This window comes from Lagenorhynchus albirostris, chromosome 2 (genome assembly GCF_949774975.1).
Source record: "Lagenorhynchus albirostris chromosome 2, mLagAlb1.1, whole genome shotgun sequence".
NCBI classification, from domain to species: Eukaryota; Metazoa; Chordata; class Mammalia; order Artiodactyla; family Delphinidae; genus Lagenorhynchus; species Lagenorhynchus albirostris.
Window position 1 is genome coordinate 164,209,936 of NC_083096.1, and position 15,008 is coordinate 164,224,943.

The window sequence follows — 15,008 nt, forward strand, 5'->3', positions numbered from 1 at the left end:
TTTCCCGTTGCGGAGCACAGGCTCCAGACGCACAGGCTCAGCGGCCATGGGTCACGGGCCCAGCCGCTCCGTGGCATGTGGGATCTTCCCGGACCGGGGCACGAACCCATGTCCCCTGCATCGGCAGGCGGACTCTCAACCACTGCGCCACCAGGGAAGCCCATGTGCTACTTTTATGAAAGGTAAACTATCACCTCTATCAAAATTAAAACAAAAAACTGTCATATTTTTGTTCCAGTTGATGAGTCTATCCCAAATTAGCAGGGTAATGGGGTAAAGAATCAGAATGATAGACATTTCTCTTTATAGCCTTTATTACTGCACAATACAAACTCAGTCTCTGTTTTACAAACCTTACACACAAATGGCAAAACAATTAAAAGATTTTTATTCCCCAAAGCTATTTTATTCCAGTTTCCCCTCTTTATGCAGAGGGATTATCTAGATTCTCCATGTCATCCTTAGCCTTTAATTTAGAAAGGCTGTCACAAAAGTGAACTGGCCATATGAGGAAAACAGTGCAAAGAACCAACTAAGTTCTCATTGTCCTCCTTCCTGAGGGAAGAATGCCTGGCTAGCAGTGGTGAAATGGGGCAATTATAACATCTTCTTTTTTTCTAACAGCTGAGGACAAGCCCCAGTGGTGGACAGACTGCCTTGTCACATGAGCCTTTTGGGGTCTATTTTCTCTAGGTGAACCAGAGGTTTCAGCTGCTCTGCAAAGTTCCTCATGTCATCAGACACCACATCCTGCCCAGCTGGTGCAACAACACTTAGTTCCACAAGGTAGGAGAGTGACAAGGCCTCAGTGTTGTCTGTGTTCCCTGGTGTCAAGATGCGGAAGATCTTGTACACCACGATCTTCATGATGCCCTTACGGAACAGGTGTCCCCTGGCAACAAACTCATGGTCCATGCGGAAACCCATTTCCATCAGGAAGTCAGTAAGGTTCTCAGATGTTGCAATGTCCACGCAGTTACGCACCAGGGCATGGCGGTTCTTGTCTCCCATTTCTGGCTGTCCCAGGTAGCGCAGATGCCAGGGTGCCCCTGCCCTATCCATAGAGCGTCGAGCCCTTAGAACAAACGGACTGGCCTGCTGGCCCTTAAGGAGGAATACCATCTCATGGTCAAGGAAAGTCTCCGGTTCCATGTTGTCACACAAACCACGAAGGCGGTGGATGAGGCTTTCCAAGCTGTGATCTAAAACACTTCCTGAAGAAGGAAAAAAGTACCATTGAGTCCCATCTTTCATTCTGGGTAATGGAAATAGCAAAAGATTGAAAAAACTTAAATGAAAAATCAGAACAGTTTAGTGCAGTGTTTTGTGCACAGGCCCAATATATGAGATGTTAGAGGGGTTATACTGCCAAGATATTATATAACAAGTTAATCCCTTTTCAATTTTTTCCATTGTCTTATTTGGTACTAGAATAGTTAGGCCTTCTCTAACAATGCTAACCTCCAGTGGGCTTTGGGCCTTAAGAGGCAACAGTATCTACCTAGAAAAATAATACTGTTCTGTCATTTATTTTAAAAATTATCTTCTAATCTCAGAAAACAAAAGTTTTCCATTGATAGAAAAAATATAACATTTCCTTTTTATGTAATATATTTAAGTAAAAGAGAATGAACTGCTTCAGAGAAATACACTGTCCTCTGTTCTCATCTTATTCTTCCTCCTGGCAGCATTTCACATGGTTGTTATATTATACCTATTTTGAAATCTATTCTTCCCTTGGCCTCTGGGACACAAATCTCTCTTGGTTCTTCACCTAATTCACTGACCATTCCTTTTAAGTCATCTCTGCTGGGTCTTCATCTTCCCAAAATATTGGAGGATCCTAGGACTCAATCCTGGTCTTTGTCTCTATCAAAAATCTCTTCCTCCCTCAGTGACCTAATTCAGCCCTATGGGTTTTTTTTTGTTTGTTTTTTTGGGGTTTTTTTGCGATACGCGGGCCTCTCACTGTTGTGGCCTCTCCCATCGCGGAGCACAGGCTCCGGACGCGTAGGCTCAGCGGCCATGGCTCACGGGCACAGCTGCTCCGCGGCATGTGGGATCTTCCCGGACCGGGGCACGAACCCGTGTCCCCTGCATCGGCAGGCGGACTCTCAACCACTGCGCCACCAGGGAAGCCCAGCCCTATGGTTTTAAGTATCATTTATGCTCTGAGGACTACCATATTTATATCTCATGAACTACAGACTCATACATCCAACTGTCTACCTAACTTCTCCACTTGGATGCCTAAGACATCTTCATCTTAACATGTTCAATATCAACCTGTTGATTTTTCCTCCACAATCTTACTCCTCCTGCAGTTTTCCCCATCATAGTAAATGGCAACTCTCTGCTTCCAGATGCCCAACCAAAAACCACATAATCAGCTTTGACTCCTTTCTTTCTCTTAAGATGTTAACATGTTCAATATCAACCTGTTGATTTTTCCTCCACAATCTTACTCCTCCTGCAGTTTTCCCCATCATAGTAAATGGCAACTCTCTGCTTCCAGATGCCCAACCAAAAACCACATAATCAGCTTTGACTCCTTTCTTTCTCTCACATCCTACATCCGCTCTGCATTTTTTAAATATATGCAGAATCCAGTTTACCCAATCATTTCCACCTAGTCCAAGTCTCCATCATTTCTTGCTTGGTCTTTGCAGTACCCTGCTTCTATCCTTGCTTTTTTCTTCTCTCCTCCATACAACAGCCAGCTGGTTTTTAGGACATAAGGCAGATAATGACACTTCTCTGCTCAGAACCCTCCAATGGCTTCCCATGTCACTCAGAATAAATCCCAAATTCTTTACCACAGTCTACAAGGCCCTATAAATTGTGATCTCTGCTACCTGATGTTGATTATTTCCTTCTACTATCTCCCAGATCACTCTCTCCAACCACAGTGATTTTCCTGCTGTTTCCTAAAAATGCCAAGTGTCTGACAATGTATTTCTCTTCAGAGACCCTTCCCTTAGTCCCTACGCTTAGAATGTTCTTCTCTCAGACACCTGCATATCTCACCCCATCACTTTGTTCAGATCTTTGCTCAAATGTCACTTTATCAGAGATCACTTTTCTCATTGCCCTAAATAAAATAGCATTATCTCCTTCCAATCTCTTTCCACTTCCCTGTTTACTTTTTAGCATTAGCACCTCAATTTTTTAGTCATATTTCAATATATCAATTATGTACTGACTTTTTAACATATTTCTTCCTCTACTGCTGATACTTACTCCAATGCTAGGAACATATTCATTTATTGACTAAATCTGTTAAAGTAAATAAAAATATACTACTGTAACTATGGTAAATATTGACAGTGGGACTCAAATGACTACATTTTTGGAAATGGGTAGTGTTGGAGGGAAAGCAACAGATCAGGTCCCTGTGATCATAGGACAGATGACGACGGGAGCAAGGAATGGGTCCTACATTGGATACGTTGTGTCCTACATTCAGGACAGTGTCAGACATGTGTTTTTTCATACTTGAAACATTTAAGGAGCTTTGTAAGTGCTGGTTCCTTCAACATATACTTACTGAATACTGTGCCAGGCATCATGCTAGGAAGTAGGGGGTCCAGCCCTCACAGAGATTACAGTTTAGTGGGGGAAACAAAAAATGAATACGTAAACAATTAAACAGAAATACAGGGAAATAAAAGGGAGATGGGAGAGAGGAACTGATGGGGGTGGAGAAGAGGAGACCTCTCTGAGGGCTTGGAGTAGTCAGAGAAGGTCTGTCAAAGGGAAGGACAACTGAGCTGAGGACTAAGGGATAAAAATAAAATGGCTATTTGAAGGGCTGGAACAAAGTATAAGGGCAGAGGAAACAATGCAAAGGCCCAGGAAAGGGCCTGGGGAATTCAAAGAAATGAAGGGATATCAGTGTGGCTGAAGTGTGGTAAGCAAGATGGAAGATGATAATGAACTGAGGATTTGGGATGGGCCAAAGCACACAGGTCTTATGAACAGCTCATGCTAAAGGCTGTATTCTATTCTAAGGCCATTGGGAAGCTATTAGCTCCACATTTTATTCTCCACACAACAGGGAAAGAGATGACTGGATTTACATTTTAAAAAGATCATTCCAGGAAAACTGGTATAGACTCTTCAACAAGACGTGGTCATGGGAAAAAAAGTGGGAGTGAGGGGAGACTGGTCCAAGTTAAAAGAGGCTTAAGAGACACAGTTATCAAATGTAATGCATGAAACATGATTATATCCTGGATACAAAACACATTTTGGGAGCAAGATAGGGGGAAACTTTTGAATATGGACTAGATATTAGATGATATTAAAAATACATTATTAATTTTTTAGATAATAATGATGGTATTGGGGTTATGAAGGAAAATATCCTTGTTTCTTATTTTTTAGAGATGCATACTGAAAATGTTTTGGGGTAAAATGTTATATCTGAAACTGTCGTTTTTTTAAAAAAATTTTTTGGCTGCAAGGCATGTGGGAGCTTAGTTCCCCAACCAGGGGTCAAACCCGCACCCCCTGAAGTGGAAGCGCAGAATCTTAACCACCGGACCGCCAGGGAAGTCCCTGAAACTGTCTTTAAAAACAGCAAAAGAAAAAAGAGAAAGCAAATATGGCAAAATGACAGAAACTGAAATCTGGATGACAGAAATGGCGTGTTCGTTATATTAGTCTCCACTTTCTTTATGTGTTTTTTTTTTTTTTTTTTTTTTTTTTTGCGGTATGCGGGCCTCCCACTGTTGTGGCCCCTCCCGTTGCGGAGCACAGGCTCCGGACGCGCGCAGGCTCAGAGGCCATGGCTCACAGGCCCAGCCACTCCGCGGCACGCGGGATCTTCCCGGACCGGGGCACGAACCCGTGTCCCCTGCATCGGCAGGCAGACTCTCAACCACTGCGCCACCAGGGAAGCCCCCACTTTCTTTATGTTTGAATATTTTTAATACTAAAACAATTTTTTAAAAAAGACTACTAGCTGTTGTGTGAGAAGAGAAAGACGATCAAAAGTGGAAGCAATGAAAAAAAAAGTGGAAGCAATGTAATAAGTACAGGGTTACTAAAATAGTTCAGGCAAAGGATGATAAACCAGGGTGTGGTACTGCAGGTTGAGAAAAGACTTATTTAATACATATTTTGGAAGTAAAATGAATAGGATTAGAAATGGACTACATGTGGGGGTAAAGTAAAAAATGTACATTGACTCCTGAATGTATGGCTCAAGCAACTGGTGAATGACAGTGGCACTTACTGAGATGGGAAAGCCTGAAGGAGGTGCAGCCTGAGGAGTGAAAATTAACAACCCTATTTTGTTCACAGTAAGTTACTAAATGGATGATCTGAATTAAAGTCTAAACTCTTGCACTAAACATTGTATGACGTCCTGAAAATCATTACCCCCTCTGGGTCTTGAGTTTTCTCATCTGGGAAAGTTACTTCACTTCTATTTCCTGATCTATAAAATGGAGCTAGTTAACAGTATCATAGAATTACCATATGATCCATTAATCTCACTTCTGGGTATTTATCTGAGAGAATTCGAAGCAGGATCTTGAAGAGATATTTGCACACCCATGTTCACTGAGCATTATCCACGATAACCAAGAGGTGGAAGCAACCCAAATGTCTGACAGATGAATGGATAAAGAAAATGTGGTACATATATACAATGGAACATTATTCAGCCTTTAAAAGGAGATCCTGTCACATGCTACAATATGGGTTAACATCGAGGACATTATACTAAGTGAAATCAGCCAGTGATAAAACGACAAATACTGTAATGATTCCACTCATGTGAGGTTATCTAAAGTAGTCAAAATTAGAAACAGAAAGTAGAAAGGTTGTTGCCAAGGGCTGCAGGGAGGGGAAAGGAGGAATTAGTGTTTAACGGGAATAGAATTTCAATTCTGCAAGATGAAAAAGTTCCAGAGATCGGCTATACAACAATGTGAAATACTTAACACTACTGAACTGTATGCTTAAAAATGTTTAATATGGTAAATTTAATGTTATGTATTTGTGACCATAATTAAGGGTTAATTGAAAAAAAAAAAAGGTGCCAGAAATTATGCAGGCTGCCTTTGTAGAACAGCTTCTCATCTCCGCGGAAGCTGAACAGAAAAGAGGAAAACAAGCTCCCTGGTTCACTCACCCTGCAGCAGGTACTCCATCATGTTAATGGTGCCCCCGGTGACAGGCATCATGGTGACTGGAGGTGCCTCCATGTTACCTGTTTAAGTTGAAAACGACAGAACTGGACTCGGAGTCCCCTGTCAAGTAAACACAGGATACACCTGGAGAAGAGTTATACTTGTTAATACATCAGAGAGGTGGAGAGACACCAGATCTGCTTGGGTCATTGGCCTTGACATGAAAAGATTCATTCATCCATCCATTCAAAACTTTTTGAGTAACTGCTATAGGCCAGTTTCAGGAACTGATGATACAGAAATACACAAAGGAGGCCTGATCATGGAGTTACAGCATAATCTTTTAGTCTCCAGGTCTAAAATCTCTAACCGTTTTCTGTGCAATAACTAAGTCTCTCACCCTGGAACTCAATGTCTTCCTTCTAAAACGGGGCCAACGATATTTAACCCCCAAGGCTTTGTTGCTCAGACGACAAAACGGACCTGCAATAATAGACGGATTGAAAGGTGACTTAAAGAATCTTGTCTACCCCTCAATTTATAGATGAGGATATTGAGACTTGGGGAGGAGCCCAAGGACACACAGTAGGTCGGTAGCCGAACCTAGACCAGACTAAAATCTATGCGTTCCACCTCTCTGAATCAAACGCCTTTTAAAGCTAGCCAAACGGAAATTCTTTTAATTGATGGTTTTGGTCCTCTTAAGCCAGCGTCAACGCGTGCCCACTTACACCAAAAACACACCTCAGGGCTTCCCTGGTGGCGCAGTGGTTGGGGGTCCGCCTGCCAATGCGGGGGACGCGGGTTCGATCCCTGGTCCGGGGGGGGGTCCCGCATGCCGCGGAGCAACTGGGTCTGTTTGCCGCGGCTGCTAAGCCTGCGCTCTGGAGCCCACAAGCCACGGCTGCTGAGCCCGTGTGCCACAACTGCTGGGGCCCGAGCGCTTGGAGCCCGTGCTCTGCAAGGAGGGGCCACCGCAGTTAGAAGCCTGCGCATTGCGACGGAGAGAAGCCCATGCGCAGCAATGAGGACCCAGCGCAGCCAAAAATAAATTAAATAAATTAAAAAACAAAAAACACACACACACCTCAGCGCGCGTTCTAGCCTCTTTTTGCAAAGCGAGGAATTGTATCCACCAGAGCACCTCTGAGCTTTTTAGCGACAATCAGCCCCCAGCCCTAAACTTGAAGACCCTGGGAGAGGGTTAGACTTCCCTCTCTTCTTCCCACTTCCGGCAAATAAGGTTTCGTTGCTCAAACCTCTAACACCACCACTCCGCGACGTAAGGGTGCCGAGAGGGCATAAAAATCCGCTCTGCTGTCCGGCAAGCAGAAGCGCATGCGCAAACTGCGATGCTTCGGAGAAGCTGGCGGCTTGCTTTCGAACGTTCGTCTGGGAGTTACAGGGAACCTTGACGTCATAGGCCGTCCTCCAGGAAAATATTTATTTTTTTCTGGTGTGACGACCTGGAGATGTCCAGGAAATCTCTTGAACTGACAGGGGGAAAAGAGAGCTTGGGGATGAGAGCTGCAGAAAAAGAGAAGAGATTGTTGTAAAACAAAACTTCTTTTGGTTGGGTACGTGAAGATAAAAAGGAAAGACACCTTTTACTGCTTAGCAAACTGTTCTGAACAATTGGGGAGCTCAGTAATACATTTAGTATTTGTTCACTGTTCTGTGTTTATTTTACCTCAATTTAAAAATATTGGGAGATAAGTAAATTCAATGAATATTTATTGAACCCTGCTTATGTTCAAGCATATAAAATGCAGGCAAAGAGTGAGCTAGAGTGAGGTGATTGAGGCACTCTCCTGGAGGGAAAAAATTTAAGGGGGCACCAAAAAACTCAGTAACAAAAAATTTTTAATGCAATATTTTACAAATTTAATGCAAAAAAAAATCCTTTATGAACAAAGTGTCAGAAATTTAAAGTTGATATTCATAACAGCCCTATGACCCGAGTATAATTACGGTAATTTTATAGATGGCGAAACTTAGGCAACAAAATGTAAAATAACACCAGAGGGAGTTGAGAGGCTGGGATACAAATTTAAGCCGCTGACTTCAGAACCCATGCTCTTAATTTCTACACTATACAGCCCCTTCTTACTCCAGTTCCCCTGCTGTAACCCACAATATCTCCCACTCATTCACATTTTTGAAAACATTCCTATAACATTTGCCCAAATTATAGCTGGCATTTGAAAAGTAGCATTAAATCAAATTAAAAAAATAATAATGGGTAAGAAATGGGCAAACAATATGGTAAAACTTGGACAAGGCTTAGGAGCTATAGGGATGGGTTTCTGTGATAAGGATGTGAGGCCTGGAGCTTAGGATGGAACTCACTTCCGTCTTTTGCCAGTACCCAGCTGTGCAACCTTGGGCAATGCACTTCCCCTCTCTGAGCCTCAGCTTCCTTTTTTATAAAATAGAGTTAAAAATAGTACTTTCTAAGAGGGAGGTTGCAAAAATAAAATGAGATATTTATGAAACACTTAGCATAGTTCCTGGCTTATTGTAGGCAATCAATAAATGGTAGCTATTATTATTCCACTTTATATTTCTCATTTGAGCAAGCACATTCTATCTTATTGAATATATTTTGTGCATGTCTCATCTCCCTAGATAGATTATAAACATCTTGAAGGGAGGAATCATGTATTTTCTGTGTATCTTAGCTCAGGCTGCTATAACAAAATATCATAAACAAGGTGGCTTATAAACCACAGAAATTTATTTTTCACAGTTCTGGAGGCTGGAAGTCTGAGATTGGGGTGCCAACATGGTTGGGTTCTGGTGAGAGCCCTGTTTTGGGTTGCAGGTTGCCAACTTCTTGTATCCTCACATGGTGAAAACCAGAGCAAAGCAAACTCCCTCAGGACTCTTATAAGAGCGCTAATCCCATTTACGAGGGCACTTCCCTCTTGACCTCATCTAACCCTAACCACTCCCAAAGGCCCTACCTCCTAATACTGTCACATTGGGGAGTAGGGTTTCAATGTAAGGATTTGGCAGGGGGACAAAAACATTCTATAACAATGTGTTTTACATGTAGTGGGTGTTCAGAAATCTTGTTGAACACATCACGATAACTACCAATTATTGAACAGTTAATATACCCAACTTTATATATGTATAAATATGTCAAATACTGCTAAAAGGTAGATATTACCATCTCCACTTTACAGAGGAGGAAAAAGAGGTTCAGAGAGGTGAAGAGACTTGCCCAAAGCCAAATCACCAGCAAATGGCAGGACTCAGGTTCAAATTCAGTTCTTTCATTCAGAAACCTATCTCTCTACCATGCTACCTTCTGAATTCATGGGCTCTTTCTCCACAGTTAAGTTCCCCAATTATTACAATTAGTGGCAACAAAGGAGGAGAGAAGTCCATACATTGTTTCCTAACCCATCACTAGGCTGGGCTCAAAGGATTAAGACTAGCCCTTGGCCAGTCTTCATCAGACCTGCAGACCATCAACATGGTTTGTAGCACACACTCAGCTTTCTAGAATGGCCTGATAGAAATTAAATAGATCTACCCCTGTGTTATCTGCAATGCTAGGATATCAACCTTAGTGTTACAAACTAGTGTTTCCCCAGGAATGGCTGCTTCCTATATGCATAGCCCTTTGGAAAAGGTATGACTGTTTCTTTTCAACCTAATTGTCTCCAGCATCCTCATAAGTTAATGCTATTCCTCCAGTCAGAGTAAAAGCCAAAGCCCTCATTATGGCTACACGATCCACCCTCATCACCTGTTACCTCTCTGACCATCTCCATCTGTGCCTGCCCCCGCCCCATCTACTCTACTCCGCTCTTACTAGAACATGTCAAGGATGCTCCCATCTTAATTGTTATGCAGTCTGCCTGGAGCTCTCCTTTCCACTGAACTGCAGGATTCACTCCCTTGTTTCCTTTTGGTCTCTGCTCAAATCTTTATTAGGGGGGCTTTCCGTGATCACGTATTTCAAATTGTAATCCACTATCTGCCCTGTCTTCCCCCATACTGTGCTGTATTTTTCTTCACAACACATTTGACTAGGTGACACACTGCCTGCTTACCAGTTTACAGCCACGAGCACTTGAAATGTGGCTTGTTCAAACTGAGATAAGCTATCAGTGTAAGATACACACCGGATTTTGAAGACTTACTATGAAAAAAATGTGAAATATCTTGATAATTTTATATATTGATTAGAGGTTGAAATGATATTTTGATAGCTAGGGTTTAATAAAATATTATTAAATTATTATTAAATTTAATTTCACCTGTTTCTCATTATTTTTTAAAATGGGGCTAGTATATGTAAAATTGCATATGTGGCTCACATTACATTCTACTGAACAGCACTGCTATGGGATCTAGATTTGAAGGTATGGCTTTAGAGCCAGACAGATCTAGGTTTGAATCCTGGCTACTGCTTATGAGGCCCTAGGCAAGTTATTTAAACTCTTAGGCCTTCGGCAGTGCCTGGCACATACTGTATGTTGTTGGTATGCAATGAATCAGAGTTATCATGAGGAGAATGGTTTAGGAACTGGGAAATATTTAATTTGGAAAAGACTTGGAAGTGTGGAACATAACATCTATCTTAAAGTATATAAAATTATAACAAAGCCAGGGGAAGAGGGGGGAAGAGGAATAGTTTACATTTATTGAGAATCAGGTGCCAGATACTTTGTACATATTTATCTCATTTAAACCTCACAACAATGGTGCTTGAGGGAACAGAAACCAAGTTACTTGCTCGTAACTGGTAGAGTCAGGATTAAAACCCAGACTGTCTGCCTCCAGAGATTTTGCTTACAGTCCTAAGCCACTCTGCATCCTAAGAAAAATTTAACTAATTTTGAGTAGTTCCAGAGGACAGGACTAGAACTGCTGGGTAGAAGTCATAGGGAGACAGATTTCGGCTCCATGTAAGGAGCAATTGGTCATTGTGATGATGTCTAGTAATGAAAAGGACTGCTTGGATGAGAAGTAAACTCCTTTCCAGTGGAAATATTGAAGCAGAGATTATGGTAGAAAGAATTCTTGCCTGGAGTGGGAGATTGAACTGTTACATCGCCTCGATTCTTGAACACTAGCCACTCTTAAGCCACAGCATTTACTTAAGAACAGAGTTCCAGGCGGTTGAGAAACACCTCCATATACATGTACATATGTATTATAAGACAAAGCCTGATAAACATGGACACAAAGTACATCTTAGAGTTGAAAAAATATGGTAGTTGAAACTTACAATTTCATAATTCATAGAGACACGTAGCCTTAGTAATTCTTCACCTTTGGATTTTTTCCTATTATGAAAACCCCAACACCATTATTAATAGTAACCATCATGAGCAAACACCCAACGACAAATAATAAATAATACAATTCTGGCTCTTACGGAGTTTGGTTTGCAGAGAGACATGTAAAACACCCCAGGTTATTCTGTGCCTAGTATTCTTCACTGGCTGCTGACTCAAGGGTTCACCTTCCTACCCCACCCTCGTACGACAGGCAGCATCAGCCATTTCATCCTCTTAATCTCAAGGCGGAGACCTAAGAAAGTCTGTTGCAAAAGGGTAATTGTCCTATTTACTTGCTCCTTTCCACTTAGCCCAGCCAACCCAACCCCAGCCTCTGGTTGACCAGGTGTCGAGGTGCCTCAAGGGGATAGGTTATAATAGTTAATGTATTACACATATCCATAAAAGATTAAAGATTAGCTCTATTTTAGCTGAACTGTAACTGTCTGTTTGGGTTTCTCCCCTCTCAGGTCTGTCTGGGGAAGTCAGTGTTGTTTTCTATCTGAGGATAATTAACCCACTGGGTCTCGAATTTCCTAGACAGAGGCCCTTGAACAGCTCACCTTTAGTGTGGGCTTACTGGGTACCGTACCAGGCTCTGGGGTAAGCACTTTCTGTGAATCTGGATCACTCATTTACTCCTCACACCTGCCTTCTAAAGCAGGTGGTGTCCTTCCAGTCTCATAGCTGCGAGAATTGTGAGTCTGCCACGTGGTATCTTTGGAAGTAAAAGGTTTTGTTTCTGGTCCCCTAAGATTCATCATCATTAACCCCTTCTTTAGGTCAGAGGATCATATGCCATCATATACACTATCAACTCAAACCTTTCCTGGGGGAACACTCTATGTACAGCCCAGAGGAGATAAAGAAGCCCAAGGGAGTTCCATGGAGAAGCAAAAGGGCCTGGGTTAACACACTAGTGCTTAGCATTTAAGATGGGCCTTGGCATCAGGCTACTTGGGTTAAAATCCTATCACTGTCTAGCCATGTAAGCTTGGGCAACGTACTTTGCCTCTGTGAGGCTTGTGTTCTCATTTCTCCAATGGGGAGAAACTAGTACTTCCCTTTAAGGTTGTCATGAGAATGGACTGATTCACTTGGCAAATAGCAAGTATCAATAATAATTTTAACTATTCCAATTATGATTGTGGAATTCAGACTCTATTAAATATGGGTTAAAACCAAATAAACATGGGTCATATCTGGACTCAGCTGCATACTGGTGTGTGGCCTTGAGCCAGTCACTTAATTTCTCTGAGTTTGTTTCTTAATCTGTAAAACAGGGAGATGATCCACTTGACAGGATTGCTGTGAAGAGTACAGATGGCACATACAACGTGCTGAGCGTGTAATAAATATTTTCAGACAGTGCCTTCAAATAGTTTGGTTGAGGAGGCAGGGCATAAACATTAAAAATGGGACAAATGAAAATGTTAAGGAGAATTGGCACGTCTCTATACTGACACAGCAAGGCAAGCTGTGGCATAGTTTAGTCAATACTTATTATGGGTGCACTGCAAGCCGGGTGGGCATTGTACTGGGCTCTTAGAATACGAATATATGCAAGACAACCTAAATCCACACCCCGACAGAGCCTACATTTTAGTGATAAAACATTACATACCATGAAAAATGGTTACAAAAGAAATAATGTGAAAAATACTTATATTGTCAACTAAAAAAGGGCAGTTACAAAATCCTACGTGTGATATGTTTTTAACTATATAGTCTCCAAAGCATCCGTGCACAGAGGAAAAAACCAAAACACTCTAATGCTAAGAATAATTGGTTTTGGTTAATGAGACCAGGGATTATTTTCCCCTCCATTTGTCCCTGTTTTCCCAATTTTTGATGAGCGTGTGTTACTTAAAAAGAAAAAAAAGCTTTAAACAAACCAAACGTCCATCCATAGGTAAATGGATAAACAAATTGGGATATATTCATACAACACAATAGTATTCAGCAATTAAAAAAAAAAGAACAGGGCTTCCCTGTTGGCGCAGTGGTTGAGAGTCCGCCTGCCGATGCAGGGGACACGGGTTTGTGCCCCGGTCTGGGAAGATCCCACAGCCGCGGAGCCGCTGGGCCCGTGAGCCATGGCCGCTGAGCCTGCGCATTCGGAGCCTGTGCTCCGCAACGGGAGAGGCCCCAACAGTGAGAGGCCCGCGTACCGCAAAAAAAAAAAGAAAAAAGAAAAAAGTGCTGATAGACAAATCTAAAAACATTCTGAGTGAAAGAAACCGGACACAAAAGAATATATAATTTGTGATTCCATTTATAAGATATTCTGAAACAGACAAAACTAATCTATAGTGAAATAAATGAGATCTCTGCTTGCCTGGATTAAGGAACGGGAAGGATTGATTGCAAAGAGATACAAGGGAACTTTTTTGGAATATGGAAATATTCTTTATCTTAACTGTGGTGGCGGTTACTGAGGTGTGTATATTTGTCAAAACGCATCAGGCTGTACATTTAAATGGGTGCATTCGAATTGTACGTATATCTATCGCAATAAAATTGATTAAAATAATGAACAAAATTTCGGGTTTTTTTCTGGTTACAAGAGCATTTCCTGCTTATTGTGTGAAGTTCTAATATTTTAGAAAAAAGTTCAAATATTTAGGAAAAAGTTACTTTCTCCATTTTGAGAAATTGGGGAGTCAAAGCAACTTTAACCACAGGGTTTGTACACAGTGAATATTGGTAAATCAAAAAACAGAGTAGGAGAGAGAATTAACCCCATGAGGAAGCAAAGAAGAGTGAATAGAATGTTACACCCAGTAAGAACAACAGAAATCCAGGAGAAGCCCTGCTGGAGGATGAGGCCGTCAGGGGTGACAAGACAGGTGTGTGACCCCTAATGACACGCCCCCACAGGTGGGAAGGAAGTGAGAATGGAGGTCGGAATAGGTGAACTGATAAGGAATTGTGTGTCACTGGCTTTTCTACTTGCTCTTAGGGTTCTATCTTCCCATTCCCTTGGGGGAAAGAGTGAGACTGTGACAATGACAAAAATCATGATGGCAGAGAAAAGCTGAGAATAAATGAAGGAGGAAGTGGGCACAAGGTCCTTGGTAATGACCAAGTCAACCAGGGAGCTAATTCCCAAGGACATTGTTGTCCTTCCTGCTTGGCCAGTATCGTTGATTGATTCCCCCATTTGTCCTTCGTGGATAGACTTGTATTAGTCAGCAATTACGCACCAAGAACCCATAGAAAGTCCCACCTTGGCATTCTTTGTGGATGCAAAAATGGTGGAAGACTCAGATCCCAGTCGCCACTACAGTGGGAAAAAGAAAACCAGTAATGACACTTAATAGTTCACATGTGCACAGCAATGTAAAGTTCACCAAGTATTTTTCATTCATTTCAGTCCAGTCTCCCACCATCAGGCGTAAGAGGTAAGAGGAGGGGCAGTGCGGCAAAGGAGAAAGAGGCAGACATACCCCACCTAGGCTGAGATGCCAACTCCACCTCCAAAAGCCGATGACCTCAAGCAGTGACATCCTCTCCTATGGCCACTATGAAGATAAAGAGACATGTATATGACACACCTAGCACAGTG

At 42.0% G+C, this 15,008-nt stretch overlaps 1 protein-coding gene across 3 annotated transcripts; it reads right to left on the reverse strand.

The window, feature by feature from the left end:
* Positions 1 to 296: 296 nt before the first annotated feature.
* On the reverse strand, positions 297 to 7,390 carry MED18 (mediator complex subunit 18). Of its 3 annotated transcripts, none has more exons than XM_060142736.1 (3): positions 7,228 to 7,390; positions 6,143 to 6,284; positions 297 to 1,214 (listed from the first exon to the last, which is right to left on the reverse strand). In XM_060142736.1, exons 2-3 carry the CDS (start codon positions 6,213 to 6,215, stop codon positions 661 to 663), a joined length of 627 nt encoding a protein of 208 aa, XP_059998719.1. In that variant the 5' UTR covers positions 6,216 to 6,284; positions 7,228 to 7,390; the 3' UTR covers positions 297 to 660. The 3 variants fall into 3 exon arrangements, with proteins under 3 accessions (XP_059998719.1, XP_059998720.1, XP_059998721.1); XM_060142737.1 differs by lacking the exon at positions 7,228 to 7,390 and adding an exon at positions 6,885 to 7,175; XM_060142738.1 differs by lacking the exons at positions 6,143 to 6,284; positions 7,228 to 7,390 and adding an exon at positions 3,548 to 4,308.
* Between the last annotated feature and the right edge of the window lie 7,618 nt (positions 7,391 to 15,008).

Coding starts and splice junctions, on each gene's coding strand:
- MED18 (XM_060142736.1), bottom strand. CDS start 6,215: ATGGAGGCACCTCCAGTCACCATGATGCCTGTCACCGGGGGCACCATT. Junction 1,215..6,142: donor GATGGAGTACCTGCTGCAGG/GTGAGTGAACCA, acceptor TTCCTTCTTCAG/GAAGTGTTTTAGATCACAGC.